Below are 21,531 nucleotides of genomic sequence, written 5' to 3'. Positions count from 1 at the left end.
AAATATAGGCCAGTAAATATGTTTACAGTCAGTTCCTTAAAGATATAATTGCTGAAAATATAGGCCAGTAAATATGTTTTCAGTCAGTTCCCCAAAGATATCATTACTGAAAATATAGGCCAGTAAATATGTTTACAGTCAGTTCCTCAAAGATATCATTACTGAAAATATAGGCCAGTAAATATGTTTACAGTCAGTTCCCCAAAGATATAATTACTGAAAATATAGGCCAGTAAATATGTTTACAGTCAGTTCCCCAAAGATATCATTACTGAAAATATAGGCCAGTAAATATGTTTACAGTCAGTTCCTTAAAGATATAATTGCTGAAAATATAGGCCAGTAAATATGTTTACAGTCAGTTCCCCAAAGATATCATTACTGAAAATATAGGCCAGTAAATATATTTACAGTCAGTTCCCCAAAGATATAATTAGTGAAAATATAGGCCAATAAATATGTTTACAGTCAGTTCCCCAAAGATTTCATTACTGAAAATCTTCAGCTTTTCATTGAGAATTAATGTGTCATTAATGAACCTAAATTATGTATCCAGTCTTTTCATAGTATTTACCAATAGAATTGCTCCAGTAATTTTGTATCCAGTCTTTTCATAGTATTTACCAATAGAATTGCTCCAGTAATTTTGTATCCAGTCTTTTCATAGTATTTACCAATATAATTGCTCCAATAATTTTGTATCCAGTCTTTTCATAGTATTTACCAATAGAATTTCTCCAGTAATTTTGTATCCAGTCTTTTCATAGTATTTGCCAATAGAATTGCTCCAGTAATTTTGTATCCAGTCTTTTCATAGTATTTACCAATAGAATAGCTCCAGTAATTTTGTATCCAGTCTTTTCATAGTATTTACCAATAGAATTGCTCTAGTAATTTTGTATCCAGTCTTTTCATAGAATTTACCAATAGAATAGCTTCAGTAATTTTGTATCCAGTCTTTTCATAGAATTTACCAATAGAATAGCTCCAGTAATTTTGTATCCAGTCTTTTCAGGAATTTACCAATAGAATTGCTTGACATTTCAGTACATAGCGTAATTAAGTATTACATAATATTCACCTTCCATGGTTTGTTCATAAAATCTTAATTGACCCATTGTTGTATAAACAGTTGGTATTTTGGAAGTTGATACATTTTAAATATTTTTTTGTATTTGAAAGTTGATGCATTTTAAATATTTTTGTTGGTATTTTGAAGTTAATACATTTTAAATATTTTTGCTGGTATTTTAAAAGTCAAAATATTATAAATATTTTTCTTGTATTTGAAAGTTAATGCATTTTAAATATTTAACAATTGATGAAGTAAGAGAAATGATCGTTCAAGGTTTGCTGTGGGCATACATTGGACAGAGTACTTGGGAAAGACTTTACACACATGGAGCTTAAAATCTTAGCTTATGCTCCAACAAACATTTGACAGAGTACTTGGGGAAGATACCACTCCGGTAGCCTAGTGGTTAGAGTGTCCACCTCAGATGTGGAAGGCCGTGGGTTCGATCCTTGGCCAAGTCATACCAAAGACTTACAAAAATGATACTAACAGCTGCCTCACTTAGTGCTCAGCATTAAGAGGTTAGTGTTAGGACTGGTTGACCTGGTGTCAGGATAATGTGCCTGGGTGGGACACAATGCTACCTATCTGTGGCATGATGCCCCAGTGCTAGACGTCACTGTAAACTGCCACACTGCAGACATTGTAGCAATATGACTGAATTTTTTTGTAAAGCTACGTTAAAAGTCCAAATCACACACACTTGGGGAAGACCTTGAACTATGAAGTTCAAAAACTTAGTTTGTGCTCCAACACAGATAGAGCACTTGGGAAAGACTTTGAACCTTGGAGCTTATAATCTTGGCTTGTGCTCCATAACAAATTGAAGTACATGGTTCAGACTTTGAACTATATAGCTTAAAATCTTAGCTTGTGCTCCCCAAAAATTGGACAGAACATTTGGAAAAGACTTTTTAACCGTAGATCTTAGAATCTTGGCTGGTGCTTTCACAAAAATTGAACTGAGCACGTAAGAAAGACTTCAAATAATGGAATTTAAAATTTTAGATAGTGCTGTGAAAAAAATTGAACTGAGCACTTTGATGACTAAAATATAAAATCTTGGATGGTGCTCTGAAAATGATGCTCACAAAGCAAACTATGTAAGATTCCTATAATACAGATTTTATTTTTTTATTTCCAATCAGGGGTCATAAGGACAAGATATTTGTTGTGAAATGGAATCCTCTAGACACTAACAGACTGGTGACAGTTGGGGTAAAACACATCAAGTTCTGGAGTCAAACTGGTAAGATCTGTTTAATTACAGTCTCAATATATCTTTTTAATTGTCATTTTTTGTAAGTTATAATTAATGAAGAGTTTGTTTTGAATTATTTTTACTATATAATTTCTTTATAAAAAAAATAATATGCAAGAATTACACCTGTAATTTTTTCTGTTGTTGATTATTGTCTGATATTTATATAGATACCCATATTTCTCATTTTTGGATATATATCCATATGACAACTTTGTAATATGCTTATTGTATAATATTTAGACAAATTTCCATGTGACAACTTTGTAATATACTTAATGCCTAATATTTAGATACATTTCCATGTGATAACTTTGTAATATACTTAATGCCTAATATTTAGATACATTTCCATGTGATAACTTTGTAATATGCTTAATGCCGAATATTTAGATACATTTCCATGTGATAACTTTGTAATATACTTAATGCCTAATATTTAGATACATTTCCATGTGATAACTTTGTAATATGCTTAGTGTATAATATTTAGATACATTTCCATGTGATAACTTTAAATGAATCTTTGAAATATTACTTTTGGTCAATTTTTGTGAAAGCACTGAACATTTTGATTTTTGAGGTGGTGGCTTTACTTCAAGTCGTGGGACATTTGGAAATGTGGCAAAGTTATGTGATATGTTGTGCCTAGCCTTTGGAAGAACTGCAGAAATTTGCTTCTCTGGTGGCAGTGATGGCAATGTTTTCATCTGGGAGGGTACAAATCTCGTAAAAATTGTCAAGGCCCATGAGGGACCTCTCTTTGCCATGCACTCACTGGATAAGGTTTGTTCATATACTTCATTGTATAATATGTTTTTAGGGCCCAAATCTATATGGGTCTTACGAATATCACTAGTACTGTTTTCGTAAAATTTATATACTCATTCCTATCTTTATCTGCAAAATAAAACTGAATACTATATATACTCATTAATCCGCAACATAAATTGAGAGGCATATATACTTATATTGTCACTATCTCCAAATTAAAATTGATAGGTATATATACTTATTCCTGTCACTGTCTCCAAATTAAAATTGATAGGTATATATACTTATTCCTGTCACTGTCTCCAACATAAAACTGAGAGGCATACATACTCATTCCTGTCTGTACCACCCATATAAAATGTAGAGCTATGTATCCTTATTCCTGTCTCAATCTCCAGCATAACTCTCAACATTATAAATAATATTGAGGACAAGGTAAAATCTTTAGAGGTACATTTTGAAAATTATTAGCAGAACATTTGAAAATTGTGCACTTACTACAACAAAGTTTAATTTCGTGCCTCAGCACCTTAAATGCATTCACATCAGTGAGTAGATGTGTTTCATAAATATTTGAGATTTGTTAGTCTAATACACTGCTATATAGGTAAGATATTTATAAATAAACACTGGATAAACATGCAACAAGAGTTCAGCATCTGTTCTGCTGTTTTAACTTGATCATGTGTTTTGCTATGGCTCAACATGACATCATTTTTATTAATCTTTGTTTTTTGATGTTGAATTTGTACTGGGACTGGCACACATTTATTTGTTGTGACTCATGATTGTTTCAAGACTACAAGAAGACATATAAGATAAATAGTTTTCCTAGTATGATAGTCAGGCTTTTCTCGGAACATATTAGAGTTAATCTCCTGTTAAACCCTTTCTGCTTTCAGGGGTTTGTGACAGGAGGAAAAGATGGTGTAGTGGGGCTGTGGGATGACCAGTTTGAACGATGTCTGAAAACCTATGCCATCAAGCAAGCTTCAGTTACACCAGAGTCCCATGGAATACTGGTAGAGGAATCACCAGCAGTCCGAGCCATTGTCCTGGGACATGGGAAGATACTTGTAGGAACCAAGAACGGAGAGATTCTGGAGATTGACAAGAGTGGACCAATGACAGTCCTTATTCAGGTTAGCAGGCAGAGCTGTAGGGCAACTGACATATCAATGTTATACCAAGGCTGTTACATAATTTTTACATAATTTTTCATTAGATATCTTATTTATGAAATATATGGAATTCTTTAGAAGGCCAGAAGGCATGTATGGCATTCATCAACTTCATAGATCATTTTTGTCTTGGGAGCACAAATTTTAGATTTTATTTATCTCCTGCAGTAGAAACTCATTTTGTTGACCATTGTTGGCTTAAGCGCTTTTGACAGTCAGGACTATTATTTTAATTCCAGCAGAACGTATATAATTACATTAAACTTTGTTGACTCAGTCTACCACTCACTTGAATTAATTCTTATTATTCAGGGTTCCCATGCTACCGGGAAATCGGGGAAAAGTCGGGAGAAATGATAACTTTTTTCCTGGCCATGAAAAGTCCTTGAATTTTGCAAATATTGACGAAAATTGGGGATATCCCAGGAATTTTCCTCCACAACTTGACGCCCGAAACAGTTATGTAATTGAGACGTAATTGAACTGATCATGAGTTACATTTATCGAGTTCTAACCAGAATGTTAGGAGGTTGCAGTATGGATCATTTGGGTGCTTGCCATAAATATTTTTTTTGGAGACAATCCAAACACTCAGTGGATTAGATTCATCTTATAGATTTTTTTGTTTCACATACAGTTCGATATCCATATCTTTTTTACCTGGGAGGTATGAAAACCAGTCTAGCATCACAAGAGGAGAACATGGTGGTGTTAAAATATAGCTGCTTAGCAGATGGTTTAGCAAACTTAAATGTTGTTAAATCAAGTTATACGTGCATAAAGTCTGTATGAAAATTATTTATTTTCTCAGATGTTGCAGGTATTAAAATCGTTATGTCTTTAATCTGCTGAAAGACAATAAAGTTAATGCGTTGGTGAAATTTGAGCTGGTACTAGCAATTTCTGATCTCCATACTCCACACCCAGGCTTGCGCCCTGGAGAGGACACTCCTGTCTCGCTACTGAGTGAGGAAACAACACGGAAGCTGACAGTTTACGGGTTATAAGTCCCACCTGATTGGCGTAGGGAAGGGGCGCGACGGGTCAGCTTTGACAGTGGGAAGGATCATCATGTCCCACTGGCCAAATATCGCCCGCCTCAAGCCGGGCAGCCCCCGGTCAATAAGGTGTTGACCCGCCATCATCTGCCTGCTCCAGTGGGTGTCTGGAGCTCAGTGTGTTGTTCAGCATGACAAGCAGACGGTAATTCCACACCAGACAAAAGAAATAAGAAACCAATAAAGAAGACTCCAGCTCTTCGATTTGCAAGCTGGAATGTGCGCACCGTGTGTACAGGCATCTCCGACGACCTCAGGGAAGTGGACGACACCAGAAAGACGGCCATCATCGATAGACAACTCACCAGACTAAATAGCAGCATGGCTGCCCTCCAGGAAACTAGGCTCGCCTCTAGTGGCTCCCTCAGAGAGGAAAACTACACCTTCTTCTGGAAGGGTTGAGAACCTGAGGAGCCCCGTCAGCACGGAGTGGTCTTTGCCATCAAAAACAATCTCTTGGCCTCGGTTGAACCTCCCACAGGGGGCACTGAGCATCTCTTGTCCATCTGCCTCACCACTGCTTCAGGTCCTGTCAACATCATCAGTGTCTATGCCCCAACCCTCACGTCATTAGAAGACGCGAAGGATCAGTTCTATGGGCAGTTGGACGAACAGATCAAAGGATGTCCCAAAAATGAACCACTATTCCTCCTCGGCGACTTTAATGCCAGAGTAGGTGCGGACCACGAGTCATGGCCTGCCTGCCTCGGATATCATGGCACTGGAAAGACCAACGAAAACAGCCAGAGACTGCTGGAGCTATGCACCTACCATGGCCTGTGCATCACAAACACCTTCTTCAAGTGTAAGCCACAACACAAAGTGTCATGGAAACACCCCGCATCTCATCACTGGCACCAACTCGACTTGGTCATCACCAGGCGCTCTGCCCTTAACAGCGTCCTCTCCACCAGAACCTACCACAGTGCAGACTGTGACTCCGACCATGCCCTTGTGAGCAGCAGAGTGCGACTACAGCCACACACGCTACACCGCTCAAAACCAAAAGGATGTCCTTGCATAAACACTGCACAGATGTCAGTCCCTGCCAAGGTGGAGGAGTATGTGTCTGCCCTGAACAAGGCTGTCCAGGACTTGCCTGAGTATGACGCTACAGCCAAGTGGAATGCCATGAAGGATGCCATCTATAGTACAGCTATGTCAATGTTTGGCAAGAAGGAATGACCCAGCCAGGACTGGTTCAATGCACACCTATCAAGGATGGAACCACAAATCGAGGAGAAGTGAAAAGCCTTCATAGCTTACAAAAAATGCCCTAATGAACGGATGCTTGCTGCTCTCAGATTTGCCTGAAGTAACACCCAACGCATCGCTAGACAGTGTTCAAACGAATACTGGCAACAACTGTGTGAAGGGATCCAGCGCAGTGCTGAGTCCGGACACATCCAAGGTATGTACAGTGGCATCAAGAAGGCTCTAGGCCCTACAGTGAAAGGGGTCACTCCCCTGAAATCCCTGATGGGAGAGAAGATCACAGACCGTGGGCAACAGATGGTCAGATGGGTGGAGCACTACTCAGAACTATACTCCCGAGAAACGTCAGTCACCGATGCAGCCCTCAGCAGCATAAAGAATCAGCCCACCATGGAAGAGCTCGGCAAAGTGCCAACCTTAGAGGAGCTCAGCAAAGCAATCGACTGCCTTCCAAACGACAAAGCACCAGGAAGTGACAGCATCCCGCCCGAAGCTATCAAACGTGGAAAACCAGCATTGATTAAACCACTGCACGAGCTACTTTGCCGCTGCTGGGAGGAAGGAGTAGTCCCCCAAGACATGCGTGATGCCACAATTGTGACCCTTTCCAAAAACAAGGGCGACCGCAGTGACTGTAATAATTACAGAGGGATCTCGCTCTTGAGTATTGTTGGTAAAGTGTACGCCCGCATCATACTCAACAGACTGCAGTTGCTGGCAGACCGTGTGTACCCGGAATCACAGTGTGGCTTCAGAGCAGGCAGGTCAACGACAGACATGATCTTCTCCCTACGACAACTCCAAGAGAAGAGCAGAGAGCAAGGTCAACCACTCTATATGATGTTCATCGACCTCACAAAGGCCTTTGACTTGGTCAGCAGGAAGGGCCTTTTTGAACTTCTGAGTAAGATCGGTTGCCCCCCAAAACTCCTCAGCATGATAATCTCTTTCCATGCAGATATGAAGGGAATAGTCCTGTATGATGAATCCTCCTCAACCTCCTTCCCAATTAACAGTGGTGTGAAGCAGGGCTGCGTGCTGGCACCAACACTTTTTGGGATCTTCTTCTCCCTGCTCCTGTCCTATGCCTTTGACACGTCAATGGATGGCATATATCTACACACCAGGTCCGACGGGAGGTTGTTCAACCTGGCACGACTGCGCTTAAAGACCAAAGTGAGAGCTGTGCTCATCAGGGAGATGCTTTTTGCAGATGATGCAGCTCTTGTGGCCCACACCGAGGAAGCCCTCCAGAGACTGGGAGACTGTTTTGCTGTTGCCTGCATGCAATTTGGTCTTACCATCAGCTTGGAAAAAACAAATGTCAGCGTGCAAGATACCACCATTGCCCCTTCAATCAAAATCAACGGTGTCACCCTGGAAGCAGTCAACAACTTTACCTACCTAGGGTCAACCATCAGCAACACTCTCTTGATTGATATGGAGCTGGACAGAAGGCTTGGAAAGGCAAACACCATCATGGCTCGATTAACGAAGAGGGTGTGGGAAAACAACGTGCTGACAGAGCACACCAAGGTCCGAGTCTACCAGGCCTGCGTTCTCAGCACCCTTCTATATGGAAGTGAGACCTGGAGTACCTACATGAGGCAAGAATGCCGGCTCAACTCCTTCCATATATGGTGCCTAAAACGCATCCTGAAAATCAGCTGGCAAGACTGTGTTCAACACAGCGAGATCCTGCAGCGTGCAAGTACCCCCAGCATGTACTCCCTGCTAATTAAACGCCGCCTTCGATGGCTGGGTCACGTCCGACGCATGGAGGATGGAAGGCTGCCAAAGGACATCCTATATGGACAGCTGGCCACTGGCATGAGAAGAGTCGGACACCCCTCACTCTGTTTCAAAGATGTGTGCAAGAGGGACATGAAGGCATGCAACATTTCACCCGATGGCTGGGAAGAGCTGGCCAAGGACTGAGGCACCTGGGGACTGATGGTAAACAATGGCATATCAGTCGCTGATGCGAGGAGAGGCCAGTTGGCGGCAGAGAAACGTAAGAGAAAGAAGAATGCAGCAGCAACCACAGTAATGCAGACTTCCCAGTATGTCTGCACCAACTGCAGTAGGGACTGTCACTCATGTATAGGCCTGCACAGCCACAGCAGACGATGCCAACAGAGACAGACAACATCCCAAGGGCGCTATTCGCATGGTCTTTCGAGACCGAGTCGCTAATGATGATGATGACAGGCAATTTCGATTGCTAGTCCCACGAGCACGCAGAATCTCACAGCCGTCATTTTCAAATATTGTAGAAACAAAAATATTAAATGAAAGTCGTATACTGGTTGTAATAAAAAATACAAAAACGAAAGAGCACAAAATTATCTATATTTATTCCGAGACCTACTTCCGGAGTTTTGTTGTATCATGTGACTACCACATTGGCATGTGCTCTCTCACACATGGAGCATACAAAGCAGGGAACCGGACTACTCTGCTTAATGAATCAGACTGGCCAAGTTTCTTTTAGTTGTTCTTGAAATAAATATGTAGAGAATTATATGTTCTTTCTGGTTTTTAACAAAGGTATCAGACTTTCATTTAATATAATTGAAGTTTTGTATAACGACATTAAAAAGGAGTTTGTTGTTGATATCACGTGACTATTGGACTTCCGATGTTGTTGTTGGAGAGTTGTGAAGTCATGTGACTATTAAAGCAAATGGCCCATAACGAATTAGGTTTCATCTATGCCAAGTTTTGTCTAGTCGGTCAGCTGATTAAAGACATAGTGAATATAATACTTGCAATTTGAAGAAGATAAATAACTTTCCTATCAAATTCATGCAGGTATAAGTTGATATAACATAGCTTACCAGCAGGCCTAGCAAATTTAAACTATCTAACAGTGGCAGCAAATTTTTTATTTTTTTATATGTAATTGCTCTGAGCCCACACTCCATCCTAAATGTTCAAATGTGAAAAATGGGGTTGGAATATTCGGAGGAAACACGGATTAGAAAGATGTCGAATCTCTGAGCTGAACTTTGGTGCGAAGCTATTACACAGTGACATGTAGCTTGAAGCATTGGTTTCAGATATTAGAATGCAGAAGAATGGGAAATTGCCGTCCCATTTATTCTATATTAAGAAACGATAAGAGCCCATGTATCAATACAGGTTTTGGGACTAGTTTATAAAACTACAAGAAGACATGTTGATTTTACTGAAAATTCATTCCTTTTTTATACAACAACATATAATTTTGAAGGTCTTTTGTCAAAATTTAAATCAACCCTTTAGTAAATGTCTTTAAATGATGAAATTTTTAACCAAATTGTCTTAAGGAGTTTAGGTTGGTTGAAAAATCTTGTTTGAGATTTTATTGGCACACATAAATTCAGGGTTAAACTTTTTTGGTTACAAGATAAGATCTAATACTTTGCATTTATTGGTTATTTTTCATACTGTGATAGGAAATGTTTACTTTGTATAACATGCACACATATTGCTCTAGAATTATTTGGAATTAAAGGTTTGAAAGGAAACAAAATAATTTATGCTCATTATGTTGTTTCCACGAAGCAACATAATGCAGGTCAGCAAAGTAAAGTTAGGATTTGTATTCTGTACATTGAAATGGCTTTAAATGCCAATTTATAGGAATATAGTCAGAATTGTTTCGTTTGTCTCATTTTGTGGTTTTTTAAATGATCATCTTTTCTGACATGTATGTTTATTCAAGTCTTGAAAGAGAAACATCTTCAGATTTGGAAAATGCATGTTTTATTATCCAAAATGTTCTTTAATTCTGTTCAGTAATGGTCATATGTTAACCTTGAAAAAATTAATTTCATCCTGGAAAAGACCTGGAAATTTATATTTAGAAAAGCATGGGAACCATGATCATTCCATGGAAGTTTGGGATATTTGTGTTTTACCAAGATTATAAAGACTTTGCAGTTCTTGGTGACATCACAGTGTTATGTCACAATGTGTCACCATTTTTTATCATATTTGATATCCTTTATCTCAGCACATGTTAAAATGTTTGAAATATATGCCTTAGGATTTGGTCTGCAGTAAAATGAAGTAATTTTCTAGCCATCTGGATATTTCAATCTTTTTTTCTTCACTATTTTGTCATAAGCATTGAAACTAGAGTTTGCTGAAAAATTATGTTCCTCAGGGTCACATGGAAGGGGAGCTTTGGGGCCTGACAGTACATCCTACCAGTTCCATCTGTGCCACAGTCAGTGATGATAAGACTGTTAGAATTTGGGATCTCAGTGAAAAATGCAAGATGATCAAATCCAAGACCCTCAAGCAAGCAGGACGGTGTATATGTTTTTCTCCTGATGGAAAAAATTTGGCTGTTGGACTAAAAGATGGTATAACAGCCTATGGAGAAACAGTTGCACAAACCATTATCCATATAATAAATGATTTTGTCTTGTATCTTACCTTATAACCCTTTCATGTTCCTGTACAGCTGGTATCATTCTAAGGCCCATATTCTCAAAACACATTAAACAAGGCACTCAAGACAAGCTAAAACATACCCAACTTTGACAGTCTATAATTAGAATTGAGCTAGAGCCATTGAACTTTCAGATTTTTCTAAACTTGTGTCCCATAACAGGACTTCATATTTTCATACTCCATCAGGATTAGATGTGATTTATGGGTTTTGACCTTGAATTTCTTGCTGAAAATGATTTGAAATGAAGTCAGTTCTATTAAGATTATTTAACATATAATTTCAATACAGATAGTTTTGTAACATTGGTAATGAATCAAAATAAAATAACAATAGATTGTACATATTTTCTTACTCCACCAGGATTAGATGTGATTTATGGGTTTTGACCTTGAATTTCTTGCTGAAAATGATTTGAAATGAAGTCAGTTCTATTAAGATTATTTAACATATAATTTCAATACAGATAGTTTTGTAACATTGGTAATGAATCAAAATAAAATAACAATAGATTGTACATATTTTCTTACTCCACCAGGATTAGATGTGATTTATGGGTTTTGACCTTGAATTTCTTGCTCAAAATGATTTGAAATTAAGTCAGCTCTATTAAGATTATTTAACATATAATTCAATACAGATATTTTTGTACAATTGGTAATTAATCAAATTAAAATAACAATAGATTGTACATATTTTATGGATCCTTTTAAGTATATGGAGTTAAGCAAACTAATTTCATTTTTCTTATAAATTTTGTCAATACATATTCAATTGTTATCATGCTGATGACATACCAGTGTTGTATTTTTCATCATAAAAACTAATGCTCCCCAGTAAGATAGATAACCCAAATGATTATATGTTTTTTATGTGGATCATTAAATTACAGCTGTTGATGGCATTCAAATATATATGCATGTATGTTGATTTATTCATTGATATTTTGAAATCCACTGGAAGGTATTATTTTTGTCTTTTGTTACTTCTAGGCAGTTTTGTTGTTTTAAATGCTGAAAGTATGGACGAGCTAGCATCATATCATCATAGAAAGGAAGAAATAAGTGACATCCGGTTTTCACCAGGTAAATTCTTTCAAGCAAATGAACTAAGTGCTGACCTGTTAAATTCCCCAATCACACATTAACGTCACAAATACTTTTGCTACCTCCCTAATCCAGCCTTGCTACAACACAAATTCATTGATTAATGTTGACTTTCAAGTGTTCATGCATGATGTCTTTATTTCACATTCTGTTACAGGTGTTATTTAGTGAGTTATATAATGAATTATTAACACACTGATAGGGTGATTTATCTATTGTTTCTATTATTTTATTATTTCAGAAAGATGTAGTTTAAATGTAAGAAATGCAATGGAAGGGAAGACCATACATACATGTACATAATAAACATAATGAACAGTTTTCAAACTTGTTCCAGTTGGCTAAGCTAGTTATTTATATGCCCCATCAGCAGGGGCATCTTAGCACTATTTATGCACTTGTGAGGAACAGATTAAGCTCAGAAGAATTAACAGATTAATAAGTATACAACTAGATGCAACATATTTTAAAGATTTTAATTTAAATAAGACTCTTAACAGAATGTTAAGATGGATATTGAAAGTGTTCAGTATATAGTGATAAGTATACAGCTAGATGCAACATATTTTAAAGATTTTAATTTAAATAAGACTCTTAACAGAATGTTAAGATGGATATTGAAAGTGTTCAGTATATAGTGATAAGTATACAACTAGATGCAACATATTTTAAAGATTTTAATTTAAATAAGACTCTTAACAGAATGTTAAGATGGATATTGAAAGTGTTCAGTATATAGTGAACTATGGCCATTTTGTCCTCCCCCTGCTTTTTTCACTACTCGTCCCTTATTTTTGTAACAAGTGGGTATCCCCCCACCATTAGATAAAATCCTGGCAGCATCTCTGAAGTGAAAGCACTAGAGCTGCAGCTGGAGAAAAAACAATAGACGCTAAAGGATAATGGTTAACATCTGGGTTACAGTGACTTTCTTTTTAAATATCATTTCCCTTTCATATTACATTTATTTATTTCTGTATTGTTTTTATGTTTGTTTATTGTATTTAAGTTATCAACTGAAGCAGAATACTTGATACACTGAGTAGGTCATTGAAAACTAGAAACTGGTCATTGAAAAGTGATTGAATTTCAGCTGTCCAGATCTGTATGAACCCTGTTTTACCTATTGTCAATGTCTTGCAGCTCTGGATGTAAGGGGATTAGTGAGCAAGAGTTACTGCCCTTTGTCTATATGATATAGACAGAAAAGATTAATTTTCATCGTTTGGTAGGGCTGGATTTAGGTGGTAGCAGTTTTGCATTCCTCATATTATTGTGATTAGGTTAGTATTCTTAGAGAATGTATACAAGTGCCTCAAAGAGCCATATCTCCCTAATGTGTTTTTTAGCAACGAAAGTGCTAATGGATGAAATATTTTTTAATAGATAATGAAATGTCTTGAAGAGTCATTATCAATGTACATGCTTGCATTTTCTGTGAGACTAAGTTTGTGTTTTTGTTGGTTTACTTGAGAGAAATATATTTCCAGTGTTTTAGTGCTGTAGCCCATAACGTAGCTGATATAGGTATGAAAATGTATCACCAAACATCTATTTTATGTTAAAACCACTACATTTTTAGGAAGTGTAGAAGCCAAAGAAAGTTGTTCACATGTGTGAGATTTACATATTTTATGCACATTATATGTATTTCTTTGTTAAATCCAGATATAAGTGTTCAGTTATTGCTAAATGGTTAAATCTAAACACAGTAAAATACATACTATGGATGTTATTTAACTTTATTGTTGGATGGACCCTGATTCTGCTGACAGAATGTCCTTTTAATTTTATTGTTGGATGGACCCTGATTCTGCTGACGGAATGTCCGTTTAACTTTATTGTTGGATGGACCCTGATTCTGCTGACAGAATGTCCATTTAACTTTATTGTTGGATGTACCCTGATTCTGCTGACAGAATGTCCTTTTAACTTTATTGTTGGATGGACCCTGATTCTGCTGACAGAATGTCCATTTAACTTTATTGTTGGATGTACCCTGATTCTGCTGACAGAATGTCCATTTAACTTTATTGTTGGATGGACCCTGATTCTGCTGACAGAATGTCCTTTTAATTTTATTGTTGGATGGACCCTGATTCTGCTGACAGAATGTCCGTTTAACTTTATTGTTGGATGGACCCTGATTCTGCTGACAGAATGTCCATTTAACTTTATTGTTGGATGTACCCTGATTCTGCTGACAGAATGTCCTTTTAACTTTATTGTTGGATGGACCCTGATTCTGCTGACAGAATGTCCGTTTAACTTTATTGTTGGATGGACCCTGATTCTGCTGACAGAATGTCCTTTTAACTTTATTGTTGGATGGACCCTGATTCTGCTGACAGAATGTTCGTTTAACTTTATTGTTGGATGGACCCTGATTCTGCTGACAGAATGTCCTTTTAACTTTATTGTTGGATGGACCCTGATTCTGTTGACAGAATGTCCTTTTAACTATATTGTTGGATGGACCCTGATTCTGCTGACTGAATGTCTGTTTAACTTTATTGTTGGATGGACCCTGATTTTGCTGACTGAATGTCCTTTTAACTTCAGACCCTGGGAAATACCTGGCAGTGGCTTCCCATGACAACTTTGTGGACCTGTATAGTGTATTGGGAAAAAAGAGGGTGGGAACATGTAAAGGTGCTTCTAGTTATATCACCCATATCGACTGGGACTCTCAAGGTATGTGTTTCAACTATGCAGGCTTTTTTTATATTTTTGTATACTACTGTGTACCTTGTATATTACTTATTCCTGTGAGGGCACTTCTTTCTTTATGTTACCTTTTTTCATAACTGTTTATTGTACAAAGACTCCTCTGCTTATAATTCATTGTATTATTTGCCTCATTTATTTCACATTTCTTACATCAAAACATTGTCCCAGTTATGCATTCAAAATTTAACATAGTTCATCTAAAAAAATGTTCTTATATATATTGTCAATATCCCCATGTAGCTGCATTCAGAATGGCTTTCTACATTATTATATGCTATTTATATTGATTCCGATTCCATTTCTCTTTCTTTATGTCTCTCTTTGTCTCCACCTTTCTTCTAAAACACCTTTATACAACTTGATATGCATTCCATACTATACTGAAGAATGAATATATTTCATATTTAAATCATTGATTGATAGGCTTGATATAGAATTTTTGAAGTAATGGGTATTTACTTGATATTTGTTACATACATTTTCATCCTTCTATGGTCAAGATGTAATTCACTGTTATCGATAATTATATACAATTAAGGGAAAGTGATAATGGTGAACACTGGTGCCAAGGAGCAGTTGTTCTTCGAGGCTCCTAGGGGCAATAGAATTACTCTACGTAACCAGGAAATAGAAAAACACCCCTGGGCAACATGGACTTCAGTTCTGGGACATACATGTGAGGGTCTCTGGCCACCGAAATGTGATATCACCGACATTAATGCCACATGCTGCACCAAAGATAAATCAGTAATTGCCACTGCTGATGATTTTGGTTTCGTTAAACTGTTTAATTATCCAGCAAAGGTATGTAAACATTAATTGGCTTTAATTAAGGTCTTCTAATTTCCTTTTGAGGACATATTTTGTTTTTATATTGTTAGATATAAACTTAATTATTCATATACATTAGCAGATATGCCTGTTTAGTATGTTTATCACATGATAATAAGTAACTTGAATAATATGAGAAAATTGAGCAGTCAACTGTTAATTTAGATCAGCTATATATACCTTGTTATAATATGATAGTTGTGGTCCTTGATATGATAGTTGTGGTCCTTAATATGATAGTTGTGGACCTTAATATGATAGCTGTTGTCCTTGATATGATAATTGAGGTCCTTAATATGATAATTGAGGTCCTTGATATGATAGTTGTTGTCCTTGATATGATAGTTGTGGTCCTTGATATGATAATTGTGGTCCTTAATATGATAATTGTGGTCCTTGATATGATAGTTGTGGTCCTTGATATGATAGTTGTGGTCCTTGATATGATAGTTGTGGTCCTTGATATGATAGTTGTGGTCCTTGATATGATAATTGTGGACCTTAATATGATAGCTGTTGTCCTTGATATGATAGTTGTGGTCCTTGATATGATAGTTGTGGTCCTTGATCTGATAGTTGTTGTCCTTGATATGATAGTTGTGGTCCTTAATATGATAATTGAGGTCCTTGATATGATAGTTGTGGTCCTTGATATGATAGTTGTGGTCCTTAATATGATAATTGAGGTCCTTGATATGATAGTTGTGGTCCTTGATATGATAGTTGTGGTCCTTGATCTGATAGTTGTTGTCCTTGATATGATAGTTGTGGTCCTTAATATGATAATTGAGGTCCTTGATATGATAGTTGTGGTCCTTGATATGATAGTTGTGGTCCTTAATATGATAATTGAGGTCCTTGATATGATAGTTGTGGTCCTTGATATGATAGTTGTGGTCCTTAATATGATAATTGAGGTCCTTGATATGATAGTTGTTGTCCTTGATATGATAGTTGTGGTCCTTAATATGATAGTTGTGGTCCTTGATATGATAGTTGTGGTCCTTGATATGATAGTTGTGGTCCTTGATATGATAGTTGTGGTCCTTAATATGATAATTGAGGTCCTTGATATGATAGTTGTTGTCCTTGATATGATAGTTGTGGTCCTTAATATGATAGTTGTGGTCCTTAATATGATAGTTGTGGTCCTTGATATGATAGTTGTGGTCCTTAATATGATAATTGTGGTCCATAATGACATCATGAAATAAGCGAGATCATTTTTATCCAAAGTTAAAAATGCTATGTAAATAAGTTTTTATTGCATTTTAAACAAATTTTTTGTGTGTAAAGGACCTGAGTGGTAACAGCAGATGTAAGATTTGTACATAAATAATTAATTTATTTTGTTAGTAATAAAGAACAGTGCAAATTGACATCGCACATGGACCGATAGTAAGAACCGTGATAGGTTAAAATCAACGGTAGATCAAAGTTAGTAAAGTGTAATGTTAATTGAATACCAAAGTGTACCAGACTTAAAGAATCTAGGCATGTTTGTATCCATCACTGAACAAGAGTTAGCATCATGGCAGTTGACATTCATGTTATGATTTTCTGTATAGCAATACATAGCAGCTGAAACAGCACAGTACTTTAAGAGAAAAATATGTAGTTATATTTTGACTTCAGGTATATTTTTAATATAGATTTAAGACATTTTTACCACAGATCTCATTATTTTAACATTAGTTTAACATTCATATCCTTTTATTGTACTGTTTGTATGCACTTTCTTTATGGCCCATAAGCAAGTGTTTACACCATCAAGATGACTTTGGTTGCTTTACATCAGGACTGATACTTGGCTTAAATACAAAGAAACTGATTTAACAAAAATTTGACTGATCTTAATTTTACTTAATTTTACCTAAAAGGTGTCATGGTTTGGCTTTCCATTGTATAGAATGAAGCTACAATGAACCAGGTGACCTAGGCTAACGTTGCTAAACAGATTTAGCTGCCATTACCGAAAATCGAAAAACTTTTTAACGATTTCTTCTCAAAAACTTCCCAATGGAATTGACAAAGCATCCTGACATTAAGGACTTTAAATCAAATGGAAATGATGTTATTTTGCCCACTCTTTGTATTTGCCAATTAGAATTTGACAAAAAGCATCTGGACAAAAAAGTCTTAATGTCTTATACAAATAATGTCAACCCACCATAAAGTATGGTTGCCATTACTAAAATTAGACCTTTAAGTGACTTCTTCTCTAGAAACCACACAGGCCAGAATTTTTAGAAGGCATTTAGTCATAAAGGGCTGTACAAAAGATACTCGTCTCCCTCCATATATCTACATATATTTATAGACATAAACTTGCACAGTTTATTTATACCATTTACATAAAATAAGTTCACTTTCAAGTAAACTACTTCCTCAAGATTTTCACCAAAATTGCAACATCTGACCAGATTTAGTTTATTTCACTTGTTCATTATTAAACACCATAGGTTGTGGCATAAGAAAAGCCAATTCAGATTGCCAATAGAAATTATAAATCTTAGAAATTAGGAGGTTGGATGTTTAAAAGGATCAGATTACATTATTAGTAATGAGGGAAATTTGAAGCATTTCTTATGACCACCCTGAAATCACTTTCCCTCCTTCACCTCACTATAGAAAATTTTCTTTTATTGTTGCTCTTCTGACATCTGGTAAAATGACCTGTCCATCTCATCTGGTATATCATCAGTAGAGAGTGGATGCTTGAAATGCTTGCCCTTGTGAGAACCTCTGAATCTTGGACCCTGTCCTGCCATCTTATCCTCATCAGATTCCTCAGGCAGCCCATGGGAAAATGGTTCAGTTCCTTGGCATAACGTCTGTACACTGAGCAGGTCTCTCAAGCATGCAACACAGTGGCTTTGTAGACCTTGAATTTTGTTTGCAGACTGATGCCTCTGTGGTTTGCATGTAGTCTGCCAAAGGCCACACTTACTTTAGCAATTCTGGCATTAGTTTCCTCATTAATCTGAACTGCATGTAACAGTGTACTGCTGTGATAGGTGAATTTGTTCATGCAAGGAGGGTTTCACCATTATGTGGCCAAATACAGTACAGCTCACATATATTTTATCAGAACCCCATGCATCGTGGGGGGTACTTAGTCCATCCACTTTCACTCTGTGATAACACTCTGTGATGGAGCAATACAATACAAATTACCACCATGCCTCGGCCTGCACACTGATGGTTTCTTCACCATGGAGTGGCTGAATGGCATTACTGATTGTCATTTGAACACCCAATTAGTGAAGACTACCCATGGAAATTCTGGTACTTTATGAGTAATTAACAATCAAATACCAGGCGCCCTAGGCTAATGTTGCTGAACAGATTTGGCTGCCATTACCAAAAATCTAAAAACTTTTTAACGATTTCTTCTCAAAAACTCCCCTATGGAATTTGACAGATTGCATCCTGACATTAAGGACTTTAAAACTTATAGAAATGATGTTATTTTGCCAACTCTTTCTCAGGTCCCTGAGTGGCCGAGTGGTCTAAAGCGCACTCCGTTACGGATCACTGCCATCTCACCTCTGTCTGCAGTGGTTCGAGTCTCAGATTCAGCCAATGTGGGTATGTGTGAAAGCTTGCCAGTTGCTTCTTGTGGGTCGGTGGTTCTTTCCGGGGTTGTCCCGGGTTCTTCCTCCACCATTAATACTGGCCGCCATGTATAGCCTATTGTGTGTTGAAAAATGGCGTTAAACCCCACAACAACAACACCAAGTCTTTCTCAGCACTTGCCAATCAGAATTTGACAAAAAGCATCTGGACAAAAAAGTCTTGATGTCTTTTACAAATAATGTCAACCCACCATAAAGTATGGTTGCCATTACTAAAATTAGACCTTTAAGTGACTTCTTCTCTAGAAACTACACAGGCTATTTGACCCGAGTTTTTTGAAGGCATTCAGTCATAAAGGGCTTTCAGTTCTGTACAAGAGATACTCATCCCCCTCCATATATCTACATATATTTAATAGACATACACTTGCACAGTTGAAGTCATATTAATTAGGAACAATTACCAAACTTTCACTGTTAATGATGGGACCATAGTTTGAGGTATAAAGTACAATGCGCCAAGTCAGATGGCTTCATGTTAGAAAGGCACCTTTCCCACACTTAAATTGACATCATCTTCTGATGATAAATTTTAGTGTTTACAATGGTCACTGTCTCAATTTCTTTAGAACATCCTCTCAAGCCAATCCTTTATTAGGGAGAGACAATTTATGTTTCCAAAGGATTATATTGTTTAACAAATTTATTTGGTGATGAACGATGGAATAAAAAAGAAAGAAAGAACAATAAATTAAAAGACCTGCCCATATAGTATAAATGCAGTCAAAATTGAACTAAAGTTCGTAGCTGTATATATGTATATTCAGCCTCGTGGCTGGATTATTTTCAAGGTTAAATCATGTGCTTTGCATTTAAATGTAAATTCAGTGTTTTCTGTGTTGCTGTTTTCTCTTTTTAATAGAAGTTGTCATTGGGAATTTAAATGTACATACCTTAGAGGATTACTTCTCATGTTTAAACTGTAGGACAACTTAGCACTATTCAAGAGAAGATCAACTAAGTCTCGTCAAGTCAGTGCATAAGTTTGTTCAGATTTCTTTGAATAAAGTAAAACTAAACTAATTGCAAAAGGTGTCAATCAGCCTTTTGTAAATGAGAAAAATACAGTATTATATTTTGTGGCATGGCAACTACGTTAATATTATCCAAAATTTGATTTGGCATTATATCTATTACATAATCTTTTTCATATGAACTAGGAAATGTGTATAATCTTTATGATAATGAAGTACATAAACTAGCTCTCTCTCTCCATTAACCTCTCAAAAGCATGCTTGCTGGGGTCATACAGCAAACCACGCAAATTTGATAGAGACCATGTTCACTCCACAGCAGTCATCCATGAAAATTCCATGACAAAGCATGGTGTGCAGAGCATTTCTCTGTGAGCCACCATGGCAACACTGTGAGGACATGTGGAGAGATGTTGAAGATTTTTATCTTAATCCTCTGCACTCTCCTTCCACCCCTACTGTATTATACCATCACACTCTCTGACTATATGTGTTATACCACAAGCCATGCTGATTGTATAGATGTATTAAACCACCAGCCATGCTAATTGTATAAATGTATTAAACCACCAGCCATGCTAATTTTATAAATGTATTAAACCACCAGCCATGCTGATTGTATAGATATATTACACCACCAGCCATGAATGTATTCCACCACCAGTCACATGGATACATCATGCACACACTGATACAAAATGGTAATACTAATGGGGTGATATTTGATAGGAAATAGGTCTAATATTATTTTCTCTTTAACTATGGTTGGATCAGGTGAGCTCATTATATGTTATCTCTTGATCGAGATTCAGTTGTTTTTTTTTTGTTTTCATTCTTCAGGGAAAATTTGCTAAGTACAAGAAATATGTTGGTCACAGCGCCCATGTAACAAATTTGCGATGGCTGGCAGATGACAGAAAGTTGGTGTCAACTGGTGGGGCTGACACAGCCATGATGGTCTGGTCTCGAGTATCCCCTAACAAGGCCGCTGCTTGCGGTGGGGACAGTGAGGAGTCCGACATTGAGTCTGAGGAGGAAGGTGGTGGGTAGCAAGTAGAGTATAATTGGAGGTTCATAGGATCAGGAAACTCTACAAAAATACAGCAAAATCTGTCAATATTGAACACAAGATATTAAAATCAGTTCTTCTTACAAAGAATTTAATAAGAGGGGCATAAACACAGACATATAATATTTTGACTGGTGCTTATTTGAATTAGAATCTGCTGAATGAAGAGACCAAA

At 36.9% G+C, this 21,531-nt stretch overlaps 1 protein-coding gene across 1 annotated transcript in view; it reads left to right on the top strand.

The window, feature by feature from the left end:
* The window catches only part of LOC149804251 (echinoderm microtubule-associated protein-like 6), a 157,160-nt gene that overhangs the window by 71,167 nt on the left and 64,462 nt on the right, over positions 1-21,531 (top strand). The window contains exons 15-22 of the mRNA XM_089938113.1: positions 2,224-2,324; positions 2,920-3,122; positions 4,013-4,252; positions 10,718-10,919; positions 12,001-12,093; positions 14,677-14,808; positions 15,383-15,648; positions 21,128-21,329. Coding sequence (XP_089794239.1) covers positions 2,224-2,324; positions 2,920-3,122; positions 4,013-4,252; positions 10,718-10,919; positions 12,001-12,093; positions 14,677-14,808; positions 15,383-15,648; positions 21,128-21,329 — 1,439 coding nt within the window. The remainder of the gene's footprint in view (positions 1-2,223; positions 2,325-2,919; positions 3,123-4,012; positions 4,253-10,717; positions 10,920-12,000; positions 12,094-14,676; positions 14,809-15,382; positions 15,649-21,127; positions 21,330-21,531) is intronic.

This window comes from Sinohyriopsis cumingii, chromosome 2, assembly GCF_028554795.1.
Source record: "Sinohyriopsis cumingii isolate HCF-2022 chromosome 2, ASM2855479v2, whole genome shotgun sequence".
In the NCBI taxonomy this organism is placed as follows: domain Eukaryota; kingdom Metazoa; phylum Mollusca; class Bivalvia; order Unionida; family Unionidae; genus Sinohyriopsis; species Sinohyriopsis cumingii.
Note: the sequence above shows the minus strand (reverse complement) of the source record. Positions and strands in the feature narration are given on the sequence as shown.